Source organism: Hyaena hyaena, unplaced genomic scaffold, assembly GCF_003009895.1.
Source record: "Hyaena hyaena isolate Hyena2069 unplaced genomic scaffold, ASM300989v1 scaffold_799, whole genome shotgun sequence".
Classification (NCBI taxonomy): Eukaryota; Metazoa; Chordata; class Mammalia; order Carnivora; family Hyaenidae; genus Hyaena; species Hyaena hyaena.
In genome coordinates, this window is record NW_024081430.1 from 204,131 (window position 1) to 223,529 (window position 19,399).

At 42.0% G+C, this 19,399-nt stretch overlaps 1 protein-coding gene across 5 annotated transcripts in view; it reads left to right on the forward strand.

Annotated features, from left to right (window-relative positions):
- Nucleotides 1-19,399, forward strand: part of MAMDC2 (MAM domain containing 2) — a 193,616-nt gene that overhangs the window by 146,366 nt on the left and 27,851 nt on the right. For all 5 annotated transcript variants that reach the window (XM_039219182.1, XM_039219184.1, XM_039219185.1 and 2 more), the window contains 2 exons: nt 3,968-4,233; nt 18,865-18,958. In XM_039219182.1, coding sequence (XP_039075113.1) covers nt 3,968-4,233; nt 18,865-18,958 — 360 coding nt within the window. The remainder of the gene's footprint in view (nt 1-3,967; nt 4,234-18,864; nt 18,959-19,399) is intronic.

A 19,399-nucleotide genomic window follows, 5' to 3' on the forward strand; every position in this document is an offset into this window, starting at 1 on the left:
TCTTTTCAGATGGGAAGTACCTTTATTCATTTTTTTTAGCGTATTTGTTTATTTTGAGAAAAAGAAAGAAAGAGCGAGAGCCGGAGCAGGAGCAGGGGAAGGGCAGAGACAGAGAGAGACAGAATCTCAAGTAGGCTCCACACTGTCAGCACAGAGCCCGATGGAAGTCTCGGTCCCACAAACCGAGAGATCATGAGCTGAGCCGAAATCAAAAGTTGGATGCTTAACTGATTGAGTCACCCAGATGCCCCTGTGAAGAAGTACCTTAAAAAGCTATTTTTTTTAAAAAAAAAAATCTATTAGATTCCAATTATATGAAACATCCAGAATAGGCAAATCCATAAAGACAGAAAGCAGATTAGTGGCAGCCAGGGGCCAAGGATCCCATGGGAAGTTTCTGTTTAATGGGTATAGAGTTTCCTTTTGGGGTGATAAAAATGTGCAGTGGTGGTGGTTGTCCATTATTGGTGAATGCACCAAATGCCACTGAAGTGTAGGTTTTAGAATGGTTAAAATGGTAGATTTTATGTTATGTGTCATTTACTCAATGAAAAATACATGTAGGGCAAAAGAAGCTTAAAAAAAAGCTGTTGGAGAATGTCAGGGGAGGGGCATTTGATGGCTCTGTTTACAAGGAACTATAGGAAACCAGTGTGAGCTCCCCTGTATAAGGATTACCTACCTAATCACTTTGATAGCTTCCCTGGTGAAGCCCACTCCCATAGAGACAGGTACAAAGAGCTTGTTTTCAAAGGTTGGTGTCTAATTCATTTATTAAATGGCTGTTTATACACTTGGCACTGGGGTGTGTTAATACACTCATGAAACTTACATTTCAGAGTCCCTTACATGCACAGGACTCAGAAAGGGCCTTGAAAAAGGGACCTCACAATTTTATATTTGTCATCATATATTCTTTTCGAGCAGTCATTTCAACAGGCAAGAGAAATGTTAGTCAAGGGGCACCTGGGTGGCTCAGTCAGTTAAGCGTCCGACTTCGGCTCAGGTCATGATCTCACAGTTCATGGGTTCAAGCCCCGCGTCGGGCTCTGTGCTGACAGCTCAGAGCCTGGAGCCTGCTTCAGATTCTGTGTCTCCCTCTCTCTCTGCCCCTCCCCTGCTCACTTTCTGTCTCTGACTCTCAAAATAAAGATATTAAAAAAAACTTTTTTAAAAGAGAATGTTAGGCAAATATATACACAAATGTGTAAGGTAAGTGCTATGGAAGAATGAAGAGTGGGCTCTGAGAGAGATTAGGGGAGAGAACCTAATTTTGTTAGGAGATCCTGGGAAGGCTTTTCTGAGGGGAGAGGGTATTAGCCAGGAGAAGGGAAGGAAGCCAGGCAGTGGGAAGAACTGGGCCCCCCAAGCAGCTAGAAGGTTAGTGAGGCTGTACTGAGGGGCAGGAGAGTGGAGGAAAACAAAGTAGGAGCTAGACCATGTTGTGGCAGGCCAGAACGAGCATTTGAGAGGGTTTTTTAAATTTTTATTATGTATTTATTTAATTATTTATTAAATATATTTAATATAAATATAAATATATTTTATAAAATATATGCAGTGGTGGTGGTTATATATATATAAATATATAAATAATATAAACATATATAAATATATAATATATATTTTTTATTATATATAAATATATATTCATAAAAATAAATATAAAAATATTTGATGTAAATATATTTAATATAGCAAATATAAATTTACTATTTAATTATTTATTTTTTAATTTTTTGGGAGTGTTTTTAATAAAGGAAATGAGAAACCATTGAAAGATTTTAAGAAAGAGAAGAGTGGAATTAAATTCAGGTTTCATGGCCCCCTATACTAATCTGCTGAGGTGGCCCAACGAAGTCACACCACAGACTGCATGACCTAAACAGCAGAAACGTATTTCCTCACAGTTCTGGAGGTGGAAAGTCCTAGATCCAGGTGCCGTCAGGGTTGGTTTCTACTGAGATCTCGCTTGCTGCCTTCTAGATAGATGGCGCCTGCCCATTGTGTCCTCACATGGCCTTTGCTCATGTGTACATGTGAAGGGAGAAGGAGAGGTCTCAGGGCGCCTGGGTGGCTCAGTTGGTTAGGCATCCAACTTCAGCTCTGGTTGTGATCTCGCGGTCTGGGAGTTCGAGCCCTGCATCGGGCTGACAGCTCAGAGCCTGCAGCCTGCTTTGGTTTCTGTGTCTCCCTCTCTCTCTGCCCCTCCCCTGCTCACACCATCTCTCAAAAATAAGTAAACATTAAAGAAAGAAAAAAAAGAGAGAGGTCTGTGGTGTCTCTTCCTCTCAGGAGGACACCTGTTCTATAGGATTAAGGCCCCACCCTTATAACCTCACTTAATTACCTCCTTAAAGGCCCAATCTTCAAATAAAGTCGCATTGGGAATTAGGCTTTCAACCAGTGGATTTTAGGGGGACACGACTCAGTCCATATCACCACTCACATGAAATAACCAAGAACCTTTTTTCACATGAATTAAATAATTGGATGAAACTAAACTACATAAAAACTGATGTGTTACTCTGGTGACAGAGCTGTGGATTACCCTGTGCCTGGCCAAATGGAGTCTGAGGCCATGAGCAGACACACCAACCCAGTGAACCCGCCTGTCTTCCCCCAAATGACACGGTGCTGTTGGCCATTGGCACATTCTTCATGGCCTGGTTCTTTGTGTATGAGGTTACTCCTCCAAGTACACTCGGGGTATCTACAAAGACCCCCCATTTCCATGGTGGCTTGGCTTTCATGGGCTTTGGAGTCCTCTTCCGTCTACCATGGGTTGGTATCTACATACGTGTTCCCAAGAGTTCCAACCAGGTGGCTTCACTGAATCCCTCCTTTTATAAAGTAATGTTTCTACTATTGCGGGAAGTGTCCCACCTGCCGCTCACAAAAATGGCAGATGTGTGACTATCAAAATTAAAAAAGGAAGGAAGGAAGGAAGGAAAAAAAATGATGGGGGAGGAACAGAAGAAGAAAAGAAAGAAAAGAAGAGTCGTATGTTTTTCTTTCCTACCCAGGCTTTCTTGAATGCATGGATCCGTTTTAAGTTTACCCTGGGGGTCTGGAGCTAGGTGGGGGGGGAGGTTCTTGACCTTCTGTTTCTTTTTGTTATTTAGAAGAAAGAATTCTTCTTCTTGGGACCTTTTATTGCAATGATTAGGTACTTGAGAGACATTTTCCGTTGAATAGCAGGCAGAAACAACACAGATTTGGGGGACAGCAGAGCTGAGTCCATAACACTACTCAAGTGAAAGAATCCAAATAGCAAGGACTGCCCGGCCAGCCTGTAATCTCTCTGTCCCCACTGGCCGCTGCAGAGACAAGAAGGACAATTCTGCTCTGGGACTTACGTTCACTAGGACCTGGTACTAGGTGCTCCGTCTGTATCACCTGGGTGACCCAGGAAGCTGGAGCCCCAAGATGAGTATATCCCTTTTGCTTCATGGGAAGCACAAATCCTCTCTGATGCCTGGAATCTGAACCTATGCAGATGGACGTCTACACTGGTTTATGAAGTTTAGAATTGGAGAAATGTTATTTGTCATAGAGTCACATGGATATATTCTGTCACTTTTTAGCCACTGATATTACAAAACGCATTCTATCGTTGAAAGCCTGTGGAGAGGCACCAGGGTGGATCAGTGGGTTAAGCAACTGACTGCGTCTCAGGTCATGACCTCACGGTTCGTGAGTTTGAGCCCCGCATCGGGCTCTGTGCTGACAGTTTAGAGCCTGCAGCCTGCTTGGGATTCTGTGTCTCCCTTTCTCTCTCTGCCCCTCCCCTGCTCGCATACTGTCTCTCTTCCTCTCAAAAAAATAAACATTGAAAAAAAAAATTTTAAGACTATGGAAATAGCCTCTGTTGGCAAATGCCACTACTTTTAGCCAAATTTCCCCACCTGATAATCTGGGCTAGATTATGTCAGTTTTTCAGTGCTGATTTCTGTCCCATTCGCAGGGTATTACTTGCTGGCCAACACGAAGTTTACATCTCAGCCTGGCTACATTGGAAGGCTCTACGGTCCCTCCCTGCCGGGAAATTTGCAGTATTGCCTACGTTTTTATTATGCCATCTATGGGTTTTTAAAAATGAGTGACACCCTAGCCGTTTATATCTTTGAAGAGAACCACGTAGTTCAAGAGAAAATTTGGTCTGTGCTGGAGTCTCCAAGGGGTGTTTGGATGCAGGCGGAAATCACCTTCAAGAAGCCCATGCCAACCAAGGTACAGTAGAGCCAGCAAATCCCTTTGTTCATCTTGTGTGTCTGGGCTGGGTTAGTGAATTTCTGTTTATTTTCAACTGGCCAATGAAACTGACAGCCCCACGGCCACGCTGTATCCGAGCCATGCATGAGTTATATTATCTACAGGTTCTCAGCTTTCTAGGTCTCAGAATCATGGCCACCTACAGGCTTCGCTTGTTGATTTCTTAGATTCCCTGAGAATAGACCAAAGACTGGGAATACATAAATGGCCCAAGTTCAACAGCTAAACTTTATTTTGAAGCCAGAATTCTCTCCTCTCTCTTTTACACACACACACACACACACACACACACACAATACACATGTGTGCCCATGGGAATACTAATTACTTTATTATAATTGATTAATATTAAATTACTTTAAAAAGGTGAAACCAGTTGAGTGTGGTTGTACATTGAGGCTTTAAGGACAACAATGTACAGCTTTACCTTTATATATAGTTTTATGGGGGAGGAGAGAACACAAGCGGGAGAGGAGCAGAGAGAGGGCGACGATAGACAGGCTCTGTGCTGACAGGCTGACTGCAGCAAGCTGATGCAGGGCTCGAACTCACCAACCAGAAGATCATGACCTGAGCTGAACTCGGATGGACGTTCAGTTCACCAAACCACCCAGGTGCCCCTTTAAAGCTTTATCTTAACACAGGGGAGCTCAGTAAAAAAGCCAACCCAGCCGGAGAAAAGTTACTTATAAGGGCACCATCAGCGGCTGATTTTGATAGTGATGAGAATACAAAGAGATCTTTACTGCAAGAGGAATATCAAAGAAAACTAGAGTCTTCCAAGTTTAACTTTAACTCGTAAACTTAAGGAAACTTTACAGAAGCAATAAATTCTGTCACCTACAACCCAGATACGAAACCAGTATGGGAAACTCTGTTTTTTTTTTCTTCAGTCCCTCATTCAACCAGAAAATATCTTGCAAATCCACAGTCTGAGCAAGAATGGTCTCAGAGAAGGATAAGGAAGGTCCCTTCCTTCAAACAAATGACCCAAATGGGAGCTCAAAAAAAAGCTATTCGATGAATGGATCAATCAGTTGATCACGTTTATTAACTAGGAGTCAACCCAAAGTCCAGATTCCCTCAGGAAAGGTACAAACCTGGAAGAACAGTGAAACCTTCTTCACAAACGTTCATGGCTCAAGATTCTCTTAGTTATAACCATCCAGACAGAATCATAACTTGATCCGTCTGTAACTCTCTGCTGCAGAAGTTTGGTACGCCATGACCATCATAATGATTCCTGGTTACTTTCAGTCCATTGGAATGCCCACCAGGGCATGGTTAGATTTTCACAATGATTAATCCAAGATCTTTGAAAATCTTTACAAAGTTCTTTTCCGTTGCTAGCAAGATGAAATTGTGCTTTTCGTGACAGGGCCGCCTCCGTGATTTACTGACTTCTAGAAGGAGTTGAGCCAACTTATGATACCTCTAGAAGAATATAAGCATACAGGTTTTACCAGAGCCTCATGGATACAGCTTCTATTATTTTTATGCTAATTAAATAGGTAGTGTGATTGTAGATATCCCCTTCTTAACTCCATCATACTTTGATCACCTGACAAAAGAGATATTTGGTTCAGCTCCTGGGTAATAGGGGAAGCTGGTTCTTGTTTCAGGTGCCAAGTCCCTACTCCGAGTCTAGACTCCAACTCTTAAGCTTCTTGCCTAGCCAATTGCAAACATTTCTGAGTGAGCCCATCTTTCAGTAAATGTCATCTGACATTTCCAGTGTCATTGACTTTGCTCTTTGATCTGTTACTCCTGGAGGTATCCAAGCCTCTCTGCCTCTTAGGGATCCCAAAGGCTTAAATCGCTTCCCATTATCAATTATTTAACTCTGGCAGATGGTTACGGCAACACACACACACATGAACAGACATGTATGAGATTCACATACTCAAGGATGCACCAGAAAGCAAGGAAACTTTTGTTATGCTCCGTACTGTGTATCGCTAATGTGTTTTCAAAGGTGGAGGATACAGTAAGCATTTTATTCACTCATTTGGCTTTCATTTATTTATTCGTTTATTGGTTCCTTTATTCAACCAACATTTATTAGGTATGTGCTCCATGCAGGGGATATAAAGATGAATGAGGCTCAGATCCTGCCCTTGAGGAGGAGATGACAGATGAGAGAAGATTAAGATACGGATATGGAAGCGACTAACAACAGTACAGTCTCTCTGTCTCACGGAAGGGAGAAAAATGGAGTCCTTCTACCGATTGGACACAGAAAAGACAGTGACAGGAGAGGCCCAGCTAAGCTGGTGTGTGGAGGGTTAGGCCCAGGCCATCTGGATTCTAATTCCTGCTCCTGCTCCCACCCACCCCACTTCACCCTGTCCCCCCATATCTTCTACTCACACACACGGGGTGTTTAGGAACCTTCAGGGTGAGTCCCTGCTCGTCCCTGACTCCCGTGGAATGGGAGCAAGCCCCCCAGGCAATAAGGATGCGCTGGGCAACTCACCTTTTTCCTCTTTGGCTGACTTCCAACCCCTCCCAGTGGCGGAAGGAAAACTGGATGTGGATCCAGTGGGGGCAGGGAAGTTCTTGCCATCTCGGAAAGAACTAGTCATGGATCCGGCCCCAAAGCCCACGAGGAAATGGTACAGCTCACCACTAGAAAACTCTGGACACATGTCTGAGTGTGGCCCCTAGTTTTTAGTAGGTCCCAGCTCCTCAAAGAGTGGGAGGCAGCCATCTGACGGCCACCACGGGCATGCATTAAGTAAGGCAGGAAACCAAAGTGGACTCAGGTAACATGTACAGGTGGAAATGAGGGACAGACAGTGTTTCAGAGAAGGGATCAAATGATTAATCAGTTGCTTCACGACTCCCTCCCTCTGAATTCAAACTCCAATTCAGCATCTTTTTCTGGTGGTTTTCTTCCTGATTTGGGGACATTTTCCTCTAATTTTAAATATTGTATTTCCACCTCTGTTTCTTGATTCATGAACTTGAATAGTATTCTCTGCTATGAAAGATAAGGACTTTAGCTTATTTGTAGTAGCCCTCCTTTTCTCTCCTCGCAGGTTTTAGTTATATTTTATTTTTTTAGTGTTTATTTGTGTTTGAGAGAGAGAGAGAGAGAGAGAATGAGTGGGGAGGGGTAGAGAGAGAGGGAGATAGAGGATCCAAGGCAGGCCCCATGCTATCAGCAGAGTCTGATGCGGGGCTCAAACTCGAGAACCTCGAGATCATAACCTGAGTGAAGTCAGACGCTCAGCTGAAATACACCACTCCCTCCCGTGGTGGGTGGTTGCACTCCTTGTTTCCTCTGCCTAGACTCTTCTTAAGTCAGTCATGACTTGAAACCTCCTGTCCACGGAGAATGCTTCTCTGGCCCCGTTTTCCAGAATTCACATCTTAAGCCTCTTGTTCATCATCTTGGAGACAGTAGAACACAGTGATCAGCAGCGTAGACACAGGAATCTCTCTAGTTTCAGATCCTAATACTATCCTTTGTGGGCTATGCAATCTTAGGACTTCTTAAAATTGAGATGTAACTGACATGCAGCATTATATTAGTTTCAGGTGTACAGTATAATGATTCAATGTTTGCTTATATTGTGAAACGATCCCCACAGTGAGTCTAACCTGTACCAACCACACAGGTACAGACTTTTTTCTTGTGATAAGAGCATTTAAGATCTACTGTCTTAGCAACCTTTATATGCAATATAGTATTGTTAACCATAGTCGCCATGCTGCACATGACATCCCCACGACTTACTTCTTTTACAACCGGAAGTTTGTACCTTTGCCCCCCTTTATTCATTTCACCCACCCTCTACCCCTCACCTCTGGCAACTGCTGAATTGTCCTCTGTATTTATGACCTTGGCTTCCTTTTTTTTTTTTAGATTCCACATATAGGTGAGATCACATACATTTGCCTTTCTCTTATTTCTCTTAGCATAATGCTGTCAAGGTCTGTGTTGTTATAAATGGCAAGGTTTTGTTCTTTTTCTTGGCTGGATGATTGTCTCTGACTCTTTTTTTTTTAAATGTTTATATATTTTTGAGAGAGAGTGTGAGCAATCAGGGAAGGGGCAGAGAGAGAGGAAGACAGAGGATCTGAAGTAGGCTTTGTGTGAGAGTGGAGAGCCTGATGTGGGGCTCGAACTCCCAAACCCTGAGATCATGATCTGAGCCGAAATCAAGAGTTGGATGCTAACTGATGGAGCCATCCAGGTGCCACGACATTCTTTTCCTCTTCTGAATCTGTCTCTTCCTTGGGATTCTTGCTTTCTCCTCTCTGCCTCTCTCCTACTCTCTCTCTTTCTCAAAATAAATAAGCTTTAAAAAATATATCTAGGGTTCAGAAAGTTTTAAGGGCAATACCTAGAAGTTTATCCAAATGGAAGAGCAGGTCTAGTAAGTTTCTGATTTACTAGAGAGATTTATAAATAGGTGGCCATTAAATAACAAGACACCCTGCTCTAAAAGGATTCAGGAACCAGGAAACCAATGTGTAGACAAGATACATGAGAGGAGATAGATTTCCTATCACATCTCATGATGTCCAGAAACATTGAGAAATGGCTGCACCAGAATGTTAATGTCTCGGCATAATTAAAGCAGGGCCGCTGACTGCGAAGTAGAAATAGCAAGATTGTTAACTCCTGACAAGGTAATCAACACATTATAGAGCAGATTAGGGTCGTTCTGTACACAGAGCAAGGAAATTTATACTGTCAAGTGGAAAATGTTTTAATATGGAATTGAATAGAGGGGCTAAGTATGGAAAAGGAGCCTCCTCTTGAGTTTTTTCAAGCTAAGCTTAGTGTCAAGCGTCAGTCCAGGAATTTGAAATTACTTGAAATATGACCAACGCAGGGTTGAGCTCCTCTGGCTTTCCTTCGCTTTCCTTTTAGGTGTTTGTTGAAGGCTTCTGCATTTCATGTCAACTTATGGGGGAATGACTGGCCAGGCAGGCTTGCACAGCCACTGGTTGCTAACACAGCTTACAGGAAGGTATCATTTGTGTCCATGCATTCTTCTAGAACTTTCCCCAGGAATGTATCTCATGGTATATTGCCAGATTTCCATACTTATCCTCCTGGCATCATGGAGAAATCTGAAAAAACACCACAGGCATCCTTCCCCTGGGGTTTTATTAGTAAGTTTATGAAGCAAACATTTATTCCAGGGATTGTTTATGAACCTGAAAACACTATCTCCCTCCACACTTTAAAACTCTGAATCTTGTGAATATTTCACAGCCTTGAAATGGCTACATTTTTAGAGAAACTTTTCCCAAGATTTTATGAGGCAACACTTTTTTTTTTTTTTTTACAAATAGCTTATTGTCAGGTTGGTTTCCATATAACACCCAGGGCTCATCCCTACAAGTGCCCTTCTCCATGCCCATCTCTCCCCCTCCCCCACCCCCCATCAGCCTTCAGTTTGTTCTCAGCATTCAAGAGTCTCTCATGGTTTGCCTCTCTCCCTTTCCCCCACTATTTCCCCCCTTCTTCTCCCCCATGGTCCTCCATTAAGTTCCTCCTAATCCTCCTATACGTGCAAACATATGGTGTCTGTCCTTCTCTGCCTGACTTATTTTGCTCAACATAACACCCTCCAGTTCAGTCCATGGAGGCAACACTTTTTAAAAAATTGTTCATTTATTTTGAGAGAGAGAGAGAGAGAGAACCAGTGGAGGAGGGGCAGAGAGAGAGGGAGAGAGGGACTCCAAGCAGGCTCCATGCTGTCAGTGCAGAGCCCGATGTGGGGCTTGAACTCAAGAACTGTGAGATCATGACCTGAGCCAAAACCAAGAGTCAGATGCCTAACCGACTGAGCCAGGTGCCCTGAGCCAACATAATTTTTTGATGTTCCCAGTGAGATTTTCTGGACCTCCTCTAGTTTTCTGAGCTCTTAAATCAGGTAAATGCTTGCCGGCCTCTGGAGCTATGAGTTTAATTCACTTATTTGGAATATGACAATTCACGCATTAATAAAGATGCCCTACCCAAGGAAGAATACTTTTTTCCTTTTGCATAGATACTCCCATCTTTTTCTCCCTCTTTTGTGTGACTTTCTTTGGCTATTTTCTGCCCCATCTGTTCAGATGTTCTCCCACCTCTAGGAGAAGTCTCTCCAGACAGTCCCCCACCTGCTTCCCCATGGCATCCCTCACCACTCTGCTAATGACCGTGACTTCTATTTTATGTTTGATGTCAAGTTACATGTGTAACTATACAATGTTCAAGGACACACTACCATTTGTGGCCTATTTCATCTTAGTCTTTAAGCCAAGATGTTTCGTCCTCTCTTAGTTTCATTCCCCAAATAAGGATGGCCTTATTAATGTATCTGAAAGGCAAATGTCAGGCCAGGAAGAAAAAAACTTACAACATATATGGGAAACTCTTAGGACATTTGATATATGAATTTACTTTAACAAACCAATAAGCAGAGGGGAGCTAAGCAGTAGGAAAGTGGGAAACGGATATGTACAAGCAAATTAGAAAAAGTGGAATATTACTGGGATGCCTGGCTGGCTCAGTCGGTGGAGCATGCAGCTCTTGATCTAAGGGTTGTAGGCTCGAGCCCCACGTTGGGTATAGAGTTTACTTAAAAATAAAATCTGAAAACAAGGAATACTACTGGAAAATAAACCTACCCAATCTCATTTGTAACCAAAGACATTTTAAAAATAATAAAAGCACATTTGTCTGTCAAGTAGATGAAAATATTTTAGTCTGGAGTATGCTATTTGTATTAATAGTTAGATTCATACTGTATACTGTTTGTGTTGTTCAGTTTATCAATTAAAAAATAAATCTTTCCCGGGGGCACCTGGGTGGCTCCATCAGTTAAGAATCTGACTTTGGCTCAGGTCATGATCTCACGGTTCTTGAGTTCAAGCCCCATATTGGGCTCTGTGCTGACAGCTCAGAGCCTGGAGCCTTCTTCAGATTCTGTGTCTCCCTCTCTCTCTGCCCCTCTCCTGCTCAAGCTCTGTCTCTCTCTCTCTTTCAAAACTAACTAAACATTAAAAATTTATAAAAAATAAATCTTTCAATTAAGACTAAATATATATATATGTATATATGCATATATGAGTTGGATCTATGAATACTTTTTACATATAAAACATTAGCCCGGAGAGGTAAGGATGCAAGGAAATAAGGATTTTCATAAGCTCTGGTATGAGGATAAGTTGATGTAATATTTCTAGATGACAATTCAAAAAGAATTTCTCAAAAAGAAAGCCCCCAAACATGAATACCTTTTGACATAAGAATTCACTTCTAGGGATTTATCATAAGGAAACAGCCATGGTGATGCAAAGATGTAGACATTTATCCCAGCAGTGTTAGTAATATTGAGAAATTAGAGACCACCCAAGTACGCATCAGTAAGGGTTGGTCAAATAAGTTGTGGCCAGGCTACCAAGGGCTTAGTAAGCTTTAAGCCACAGCCCTTCACCAAGCCAAGATCTACACTTTGCCTCGGGAATCTGTGAAACTAAGACCAACAACTGTCTCTCTATCTCAGACACAAGTGAGGGAAAGTCAGTATTCCTATTCGGGTATTAGCAGGGCACCACTAAGGTATCTGCTGTCCTCTCCCAACCCCAGGAGAAGTTTACCAGAGCAGGGGTGAAGGTCAAGACAAAGACCTAGATTCTTCCTCCTTGCTGGTTATTTGTTGATTGCACTCTACATGTCTTCCGGTAGAACTGGCATTTTTATGTCTCTCTCTGAGTGAGCTACAACAATTGCTCCATATTGTGATGTCCGTCCTTGAACATGACAATTAAATTGGTCATTACATTATATTACCAGAGTTAGGGAAGTGCATAGCTGAGGGTCCTCCCTCCCTTAGGGGATGCCAGAGAGGAACCAGCATTGCTTTTATTCAGCCCACCTGCCTGGTGACAAGGGTATGCTAATGGCAGGAAGGCATTCACACCTGTTTTCCTTCAGTGATCGTGAGCCACTTGTGGGATAAGTATATATAACACTGTCCTCTTTATTAGGGTGTAAATTAGATTCTGAAGCACTAAAACTCATTTTTAGGTGGGAGGCGTGGTTGTGGGGAGTTGAAAACATTCTTCCCTATGAGCCTAAGTGGACGTAGGGTCATCAGCTAAGGGAAGAAGAGTGTCCCTGTAGTGAAGGAAAGTAGACAGGAGAGGTTACTGGCTGGTTCCACATTCGCCAGGTTCTTTTTTATTCATTTTTAAAAGTTTATTTATTTATTGAGAGAGAGAGAGCAAGCAGGGGAGGGGCAGAGAGAGAGGGAGAGAGAGAATCCCAAGCAGGCTCCACACTGTCCATGTAGAGCCGGATGTGGGGCTCGAAACCGTGAACCATGAGATCATGACCTCAGCCAAAATCAAGAGTTGGATGCTTACCCTATGGAGCCACCCAGACACCCCTACATTCAGCAGTTTCTAAATTTAGCCATGATCCCTGTAAGATTCAGGTTCTGGTGTCGGCCTCACCAAAAACTCCTTATAAACGGACATAAGGCAACATGACAGGAAGCTGTCAACGGGTCCAAGACATGTTTCGTCCACTGCTACTAACTGCGGAGTTTCAGAAGGATGCCTTTCCAAAAATAATGCACATTTCTGAAATCAATGAGCTGAGAGATCTGAATATTTACCACCAAAACAGCAGTGAGAAAACTCCACAGTTTATCTGCAGGTCTACCCCAGCATGCCCTCCCCCCCAGAATGGGAGCCTCCTGGGAGAGAGGGAATCATGCAGGGAGAAGCTGTAAATACTGCTTAATCTTTGTTGCTTGTCAAAGCCAAAAGTTGAATTAAAACAGATGGGTCTTTTGTGAAAAAGCAGCGTTGGTCAGCTTAAGACTTATTTAAAAACACATGGTCATTCTGCCTTTTGTGGGATCTGAAGACCAAATATAGTATCTGCAGGAAGCATGCTGTTACAATTTAGCAACTATTTCCCAAAACATGGCTGGGATTCTAAAAACGCTAGTCCCATCCTCGTTCTAGAAGAAGCTCCATTCAGCCTGTCTTTAGGGATTCGTGAAAATTCCACCCCTTCAGCCAAGTGTCTCAATACTAGAGTTTTCATTTTGTTTTGCTCTATGTTTTTTTTAATTTTTATTTTTAGAATTCTGTTGCAGCTTATTGTCAAACAGTTAAATGAATACAATTGCGTTATATAGACTATCCTGCAATTACGTCAGCAGCAGCTTAATGAAGGGCTGTGGAACTCCACTGACTGGATTATAGTAATTTTATGAATAATTATTCTTCCAACTCTGTAGTCACCATACCCAAATTTATCTGCACAAATGATCTCAAAGGATTTTAACCTCATCAGAAGAAAAGTTAAATTTAACTCAGAGGCAAACCCTCTAGTAAATTGTCGAGGTCCACCGCCGGGAACAGAAATGTAGCTAGGTTCGTTGTGTGAACATGGGTAATTTATGGTATTGTTGGCATAGGATTCAAATGTTTCACTGTGAAGATAGAAGGCCTTTTCTGGAAACTATCATTCACATACTTATTATAGGCCCAACTGGGGCTATTCAGTGAGTGAAGTAGGTGGTGGGTTAAGCCAACAATGTGGCCATTGGTGCCTCTTGAGCAGGCCATGGAGACAGGCTCCTTTAAAAGACAGTGAACACCCAGTTAAGTCAGCCATTGTTTAGCTGTTTAATACAAATGATCCTTCTTAAGGGTGCAAGAAAAGTGTGTGGTTATATATTCCCCGGATCTCTCAGGGAAGCTTGATTTCCTCCCTCCCTCTCTCCGCAAGATCATTTTTATTTATCTACTTTTTCTTTCCTGGGTGGGTGTTTACACCAGGAACTTGTTTGGACTTTCACAGGCCTGGGGATAGTCTAGCTCCAGCCCTGTGGCTGGATTTCCACACAGACTCTCTCTGCTCCCTCCTCCCGCTGAAAATAACCTTAGAAGACATTTATACAATTCTGTACCATGAGGAAAGTTCGCTCACTTGCATTTTATAATCTGCCGCCTGTTATTGTGTTATTTTGAGGGAGTAGGGCCGCCTTTTTGGAAAGGGAGAAAAATGTAAACAAAGAAGATTTCCCTGACCCTCTGACCATTCCCAGTTCTCTGAAGCAGAAATTGGAACAGTGGGGCCGTGGTCGTCTCAGGAATGATTATTCAGCTTCAGTGTTTATCCGTCTCTCTTGTTTCTCGGCTCTTTGCTTTTTGTTTTCAGGGCTTTGGGCTACATCGTTGCGTGTTAGAACCACCCCCTGGTGACATACAGGGAAAGAGAAAACTAACTCCATATAGTCTGCTTTTAAAACATAAACAATGTCCTGTTTTGGGGGAGAATAAAGTGAGGCTCTATCATCCACCCAGCAGTTTTCCACCCCCCGCCCCCCGCTGTGGTACACAGCCCGAGGTAACTTTGCCCCTCGAGAGACATTGGGCCTCGATGTATTTTTGATTGTCACAACTGGGAGGCGATATCGGAAATCTGATGGATAGACACCAGGTTTGCTAGTTAACGTCCCCTGCAACAATGATCCATAATGATATTAAAATACCAAAATATCAAAAGTGCCGAGACAGGAACATCCTGCTGTAGATAACTGTGTGCAAGGTCCCTTGCTGGTATGATAAAAGCTAAGTTAAGTAATACAGTCGACCTTTCTTGACTATATTTGAAATTCTTTGTCTGCAGATATGTTTATATAGCTCACAGGTCACTGCCTATTTGTGTTTCTAAAGTTAGTCTAGGTAGGGTACTATGTTGAGAATACGCAACAATATATTTTCTATCAAAATAAAAACGGTGATGTATGATCAGTACTTAAGTACCCAGCCTTTAACGCAATGAAACAATGTGATTTATACAAATCTTATTTGCCCCTGGCTTTTAAGAGATTTGCATAAAACCAGGAGCACCTGCCTAAGGGATATGTTATTTTTCTGTCTCTCTGAAATAGATATTAGTATATATTCAAGTTGCCTAGGAATTGTTTTCTAGTCTATAGGCATATTCCACTGGCTTTAACTACTGCCTAAGATGAAATAAACACTCTATTAAAAAAAGATCTAGGGGCGCCTGGGTGGCTCAGTCGGTTAAGCGTCCGACTTCGGCTCAGGTCATGATCTCACGGTTCATGGGTTCGAGCCCCGCGTCGGGCTCTGTGCTGACAGCCGTCTCAGAGCCTGGAGCCTGCTTCAGATTCTGTGTCTCCCTCTCTCTCTGACCCTCCCCTGCTCATGCTGTCTCTCTCTCTCTCTCAGAAATAAATAAAACATTAAAATTTTTTTAAAAGATCTAAAAATAAATAAGAGGTTAATCCCTGAAAGAATTTAGACCAAGACCATGGAGTGCCTGGGTGTTTCAGTCAGTTGAGCATCCGACTTCGGCTCAGGTCATGATCTCATAGTTCGTGAGTTCAAGCCCTGCAATGGGCTCTGTGCTGACAGCTCAGAGCCTGGAGCCTGCTTTGGATTCTGTGTCACCCTCTCCCTCTCTGCCCCTCCCCCACTCATGCTCTCTCTGTCTCTAAAATAATAAAAAAGTTAAAAAAAAAAAAAAAGAATTTAGACCAAGACCACTTCCCTTCTTGTCACATTTTTAGCAGGACCTCGGGATAGAGTTCTGAAGAAAGATGTTTGGCTTTCCCTTTTCCCTGAGTCAGCCAGGCCCAGTCACTAGGTTGCCTGGTCAACCAACTACCCTAAAGTTACCTTTCCACTTCAAGTAGCCCTCAAAATGCAAGATGATGGGACAAGAATAGGACCTGACATTATCGGCATTATTAATAGCACAGTGGAAAAATCATGTGTGTTCCACCAAACAAGCTGATCTTGTCGGGTCTCGTCTGTGTGTTGGAATGCTGATAGGCAAACGCCAAACAGATTTGAGGTTGGAGGCCATAGTTGGAACCTCGTTCACAGCTGACTGGCCGTGGATCTTTTGTAAGACGGAACAACATGTGGTCTGGCTGGTGTTCTAAGTGTGGAAAGAGTTCTCAACAACCGAGTGGCTTCCTCTTACAAAGACCATCTTTAGCATTTCACATAACCCCCTGTGGGAGTTCACATATTTTTTGCAGTCCTCAAAAGGAGCCAGGAAGTTGTACCCGTTGGAATTTCTGCAGTGAGTAAATGTTACATACCTGCTGCGTCCGATTCACTTGACCACTAGCCATACGTAACTGTTGAGCCCATGAAATGTGTGACTGAAGAAATGAATTTTTGATTTTTACTTAATTTTAATTTAAATAGCCACATATCCTCGTGACTATGCGGATCTAGGAAACAATAACTCATTCCACATCTTAATTATAGATGTCCCGATTCCTTTTTCTTTTTCTTCCTCAATCACAAATATAACATAAGTAAAGACTGCTTAGAAAATAAGGGGAAATTTGCTTTAATACTCATAATTTCATGAGCCTTACATAATTGTTCTAAATTTGGTAAATTTTCAAGGTTTTTTTTCTATGTATTTTCAGGTGAATTTGGTGTAACTTCTCTTTTTTTGTTTAATTGTAATTTTATCTATTATAACCAGCTTTTTTCCACTTAACGCTCTGAGAGAAATAGACTTTCGCACTACCACGTAATACTCATGAGCTATCGGAGTTAATGTTTGCCTGGGTCGTAGATTGTGGTCCTGTAGTTAATTCATTTCCTGTAATTTTAAAAAAATTTTTGGGTTGTTTCATTTCTTTTGCTTGCTGGCTTACTTGCTTGCCAGTTTGGTTTTATGGTCATTATCAAATAATGCTACAACGCTATAGTGAACACACGAGAGCATGTCACTGTTTCTCCTTTTAGAATGTAGTTTCCTGCCAAATGCTGGAGCCTTTCTTAGGTAATGGTTTAGAGGGCGAACCATTCCACCACCCCAGATTCATTGTGGAAAAAAATACTTTTCCACCATTCTGGTGAAAAATAGCCTTTAAAACTGCCAAAGAGAAAGAAAGCCAGGACTTTTCTCTCTGCAGCACAATTTATTTGGTCAATTAGAAGACAGATTACTTTCCCCTATAACAATAAACATTGCTGATAAAATGTAACTACATTCAGGGTGGATCACATAGACCTTTGCTTTGCAAATGGGGATTAAGTTCCCAGACAGAAATCCTGCAGGTAGAAAGCCTTGCAGATAATCTCTGGAATTTATAAAGGTGAGAAAATGAACAGAGATAAAACAAAAACAAAAACGCCTCTTTTTATCTTGTCCCTTGTAAATATATATCATATATAGTTACACATTGGTATAGCTCTAAATTATCCTTGTTATATTTAAAAGCAGTCTGAATACAGTCCAAGTAAACTTTTATACATATTGTAATTAGAAGTTATCCTGAAGATACTGGCTTTAAGACATTTTGTATTTTGCATAGTGGCAAACCGTCACATCATTTTAAATTGTCTTTTTGATGGGGCGCCTGGGTGGCTCAGTCCGTTAAGTGTCCGACTTCAGCTCAGGTCATGGTCTTACGGTTTGTGAGTTCAAGCCCCGTGTCAGGCCCTGTGCTGACACTTGGAGCCTGGAGCCTGCTTCAGTTTCTGTCTCTCTCTCTCTCAAAAATAAATATTTAAAAAAATTTTTTTAATGTCTTTTTGAATAAATTTTTAGTCTAATGGTTTTGATCCCCAAAGAGCACAGAGAGCCTGCTGATAACACAGATAAGTTGAAGAGACAACATAATATTAGAATCTTAAAAAAAAAATCACTCTAATTATTCCTCATTTGAGATTTGGTTTCTGTTCTATCTCTCCTTGTCTTTGTTTGAGTTACGATTTGTATTTGAGGGATTGCACACGGACCGAATGACTTTATGCTCGGTATACATTAGGTTATGCATGCGAAGCAGCTTTATAAACCACAAAGTACAGTAAAAATCTAATGTAAATGGAAAGTACTCTTTGCTCCTCCTGTATATGAAAAGATTTTAAAATTGATCTAATGGAAAGAAAGGCAAAACCTCTCCCCTGCTCTTTCTCTGACACAATGAATTTAATAATTTATGGTATGGATCTGTTTTTCTTTCACACAGAAGAGTAAAAAATGTTTGGCCTGATAAAATAACTACATTTAGGGCTTTTATTAGTGACACCATCTAGGGACATTTATCTTTTCTCTGGAAATGGAACACAAGTCTCCAGATGGCAAATCACTGGGACTTTGTTCACAATATGAATGAAGTGCGTTGCCAGAAATTCATTTCCAAAAAATCAATACTGTTTGTCCTGGAAATGTGTGTAAAAATGCTTGGAATACCATCAGCTCTGTGTGCACTTTGTGGCTTATCTGGGGAAAATATTTAAAACCTGACAGGTTTTCCTCTGCCATCAGTTAACCTCTTGCTTTCCTCTTTCAATTCTCTAAAGAATGTGAACTCATTTCGGCGTTAATATACACAACATATCATTATGAGCTTGACTCTGCTTGAAAAATAGAATAGTTTCAGGGTCCCATATAAATGCTTAGCTGTTACTCACGCCCCTGTGCTGTAGTTCACCGGGACAATGAAGAGGGTCTATAGCTTGCTAATGCATGCTTTGGGCTCAGAAGGTCCCAGGCTGTAAGAATTTCCAGTTTGCAGTTAACGGAATTCATAGTTGTGTTTTCCTGAATTGCAGGTTGTGTTCATGAGCCTGTGCAAAAGTTTTTGGGACTGTGGACTGGTAGCCCTGGATGACATTACAGTAGAATTGGGAAGCTGCTTGTCTGCAGGTAAGATGGTCACGGTTCAAGCTCCCTTTGTCTCCCAGGCCTGTGCATGGCACATCCCATTTCTCTAAGCATACACCAAATGGGTTTAATCATCTGTGCTAGAGGTGCCCGGGTAGCTCAGTTGGTTAAGCATCTGATATCGGCTCAGGTCATGATCCCATGGTTTGTGGGTTCAAGCCCCGCATTGGATTCTGTGCTGACAGCCCAGAGCCTGGAGCCTGCTTTGGATTCTGTGTCTTGCGTTCTTTCTGCCCCTCCCCCACTCACACTCTGTCTCTCTCACTGTCTGTCAAAAATAAATAAACAAAAAAAGTCATTTTTTTAAATCTGTGCTAGCCTTTTTTTTTTTTTTTTGCTCTCCTTTCCAGAAGTGCCCCTCTCCAGATCTGTGTAGGAAGTTTGGAATTTAAAAATGATGATTTGTTTGCCGTGTGTGACTTT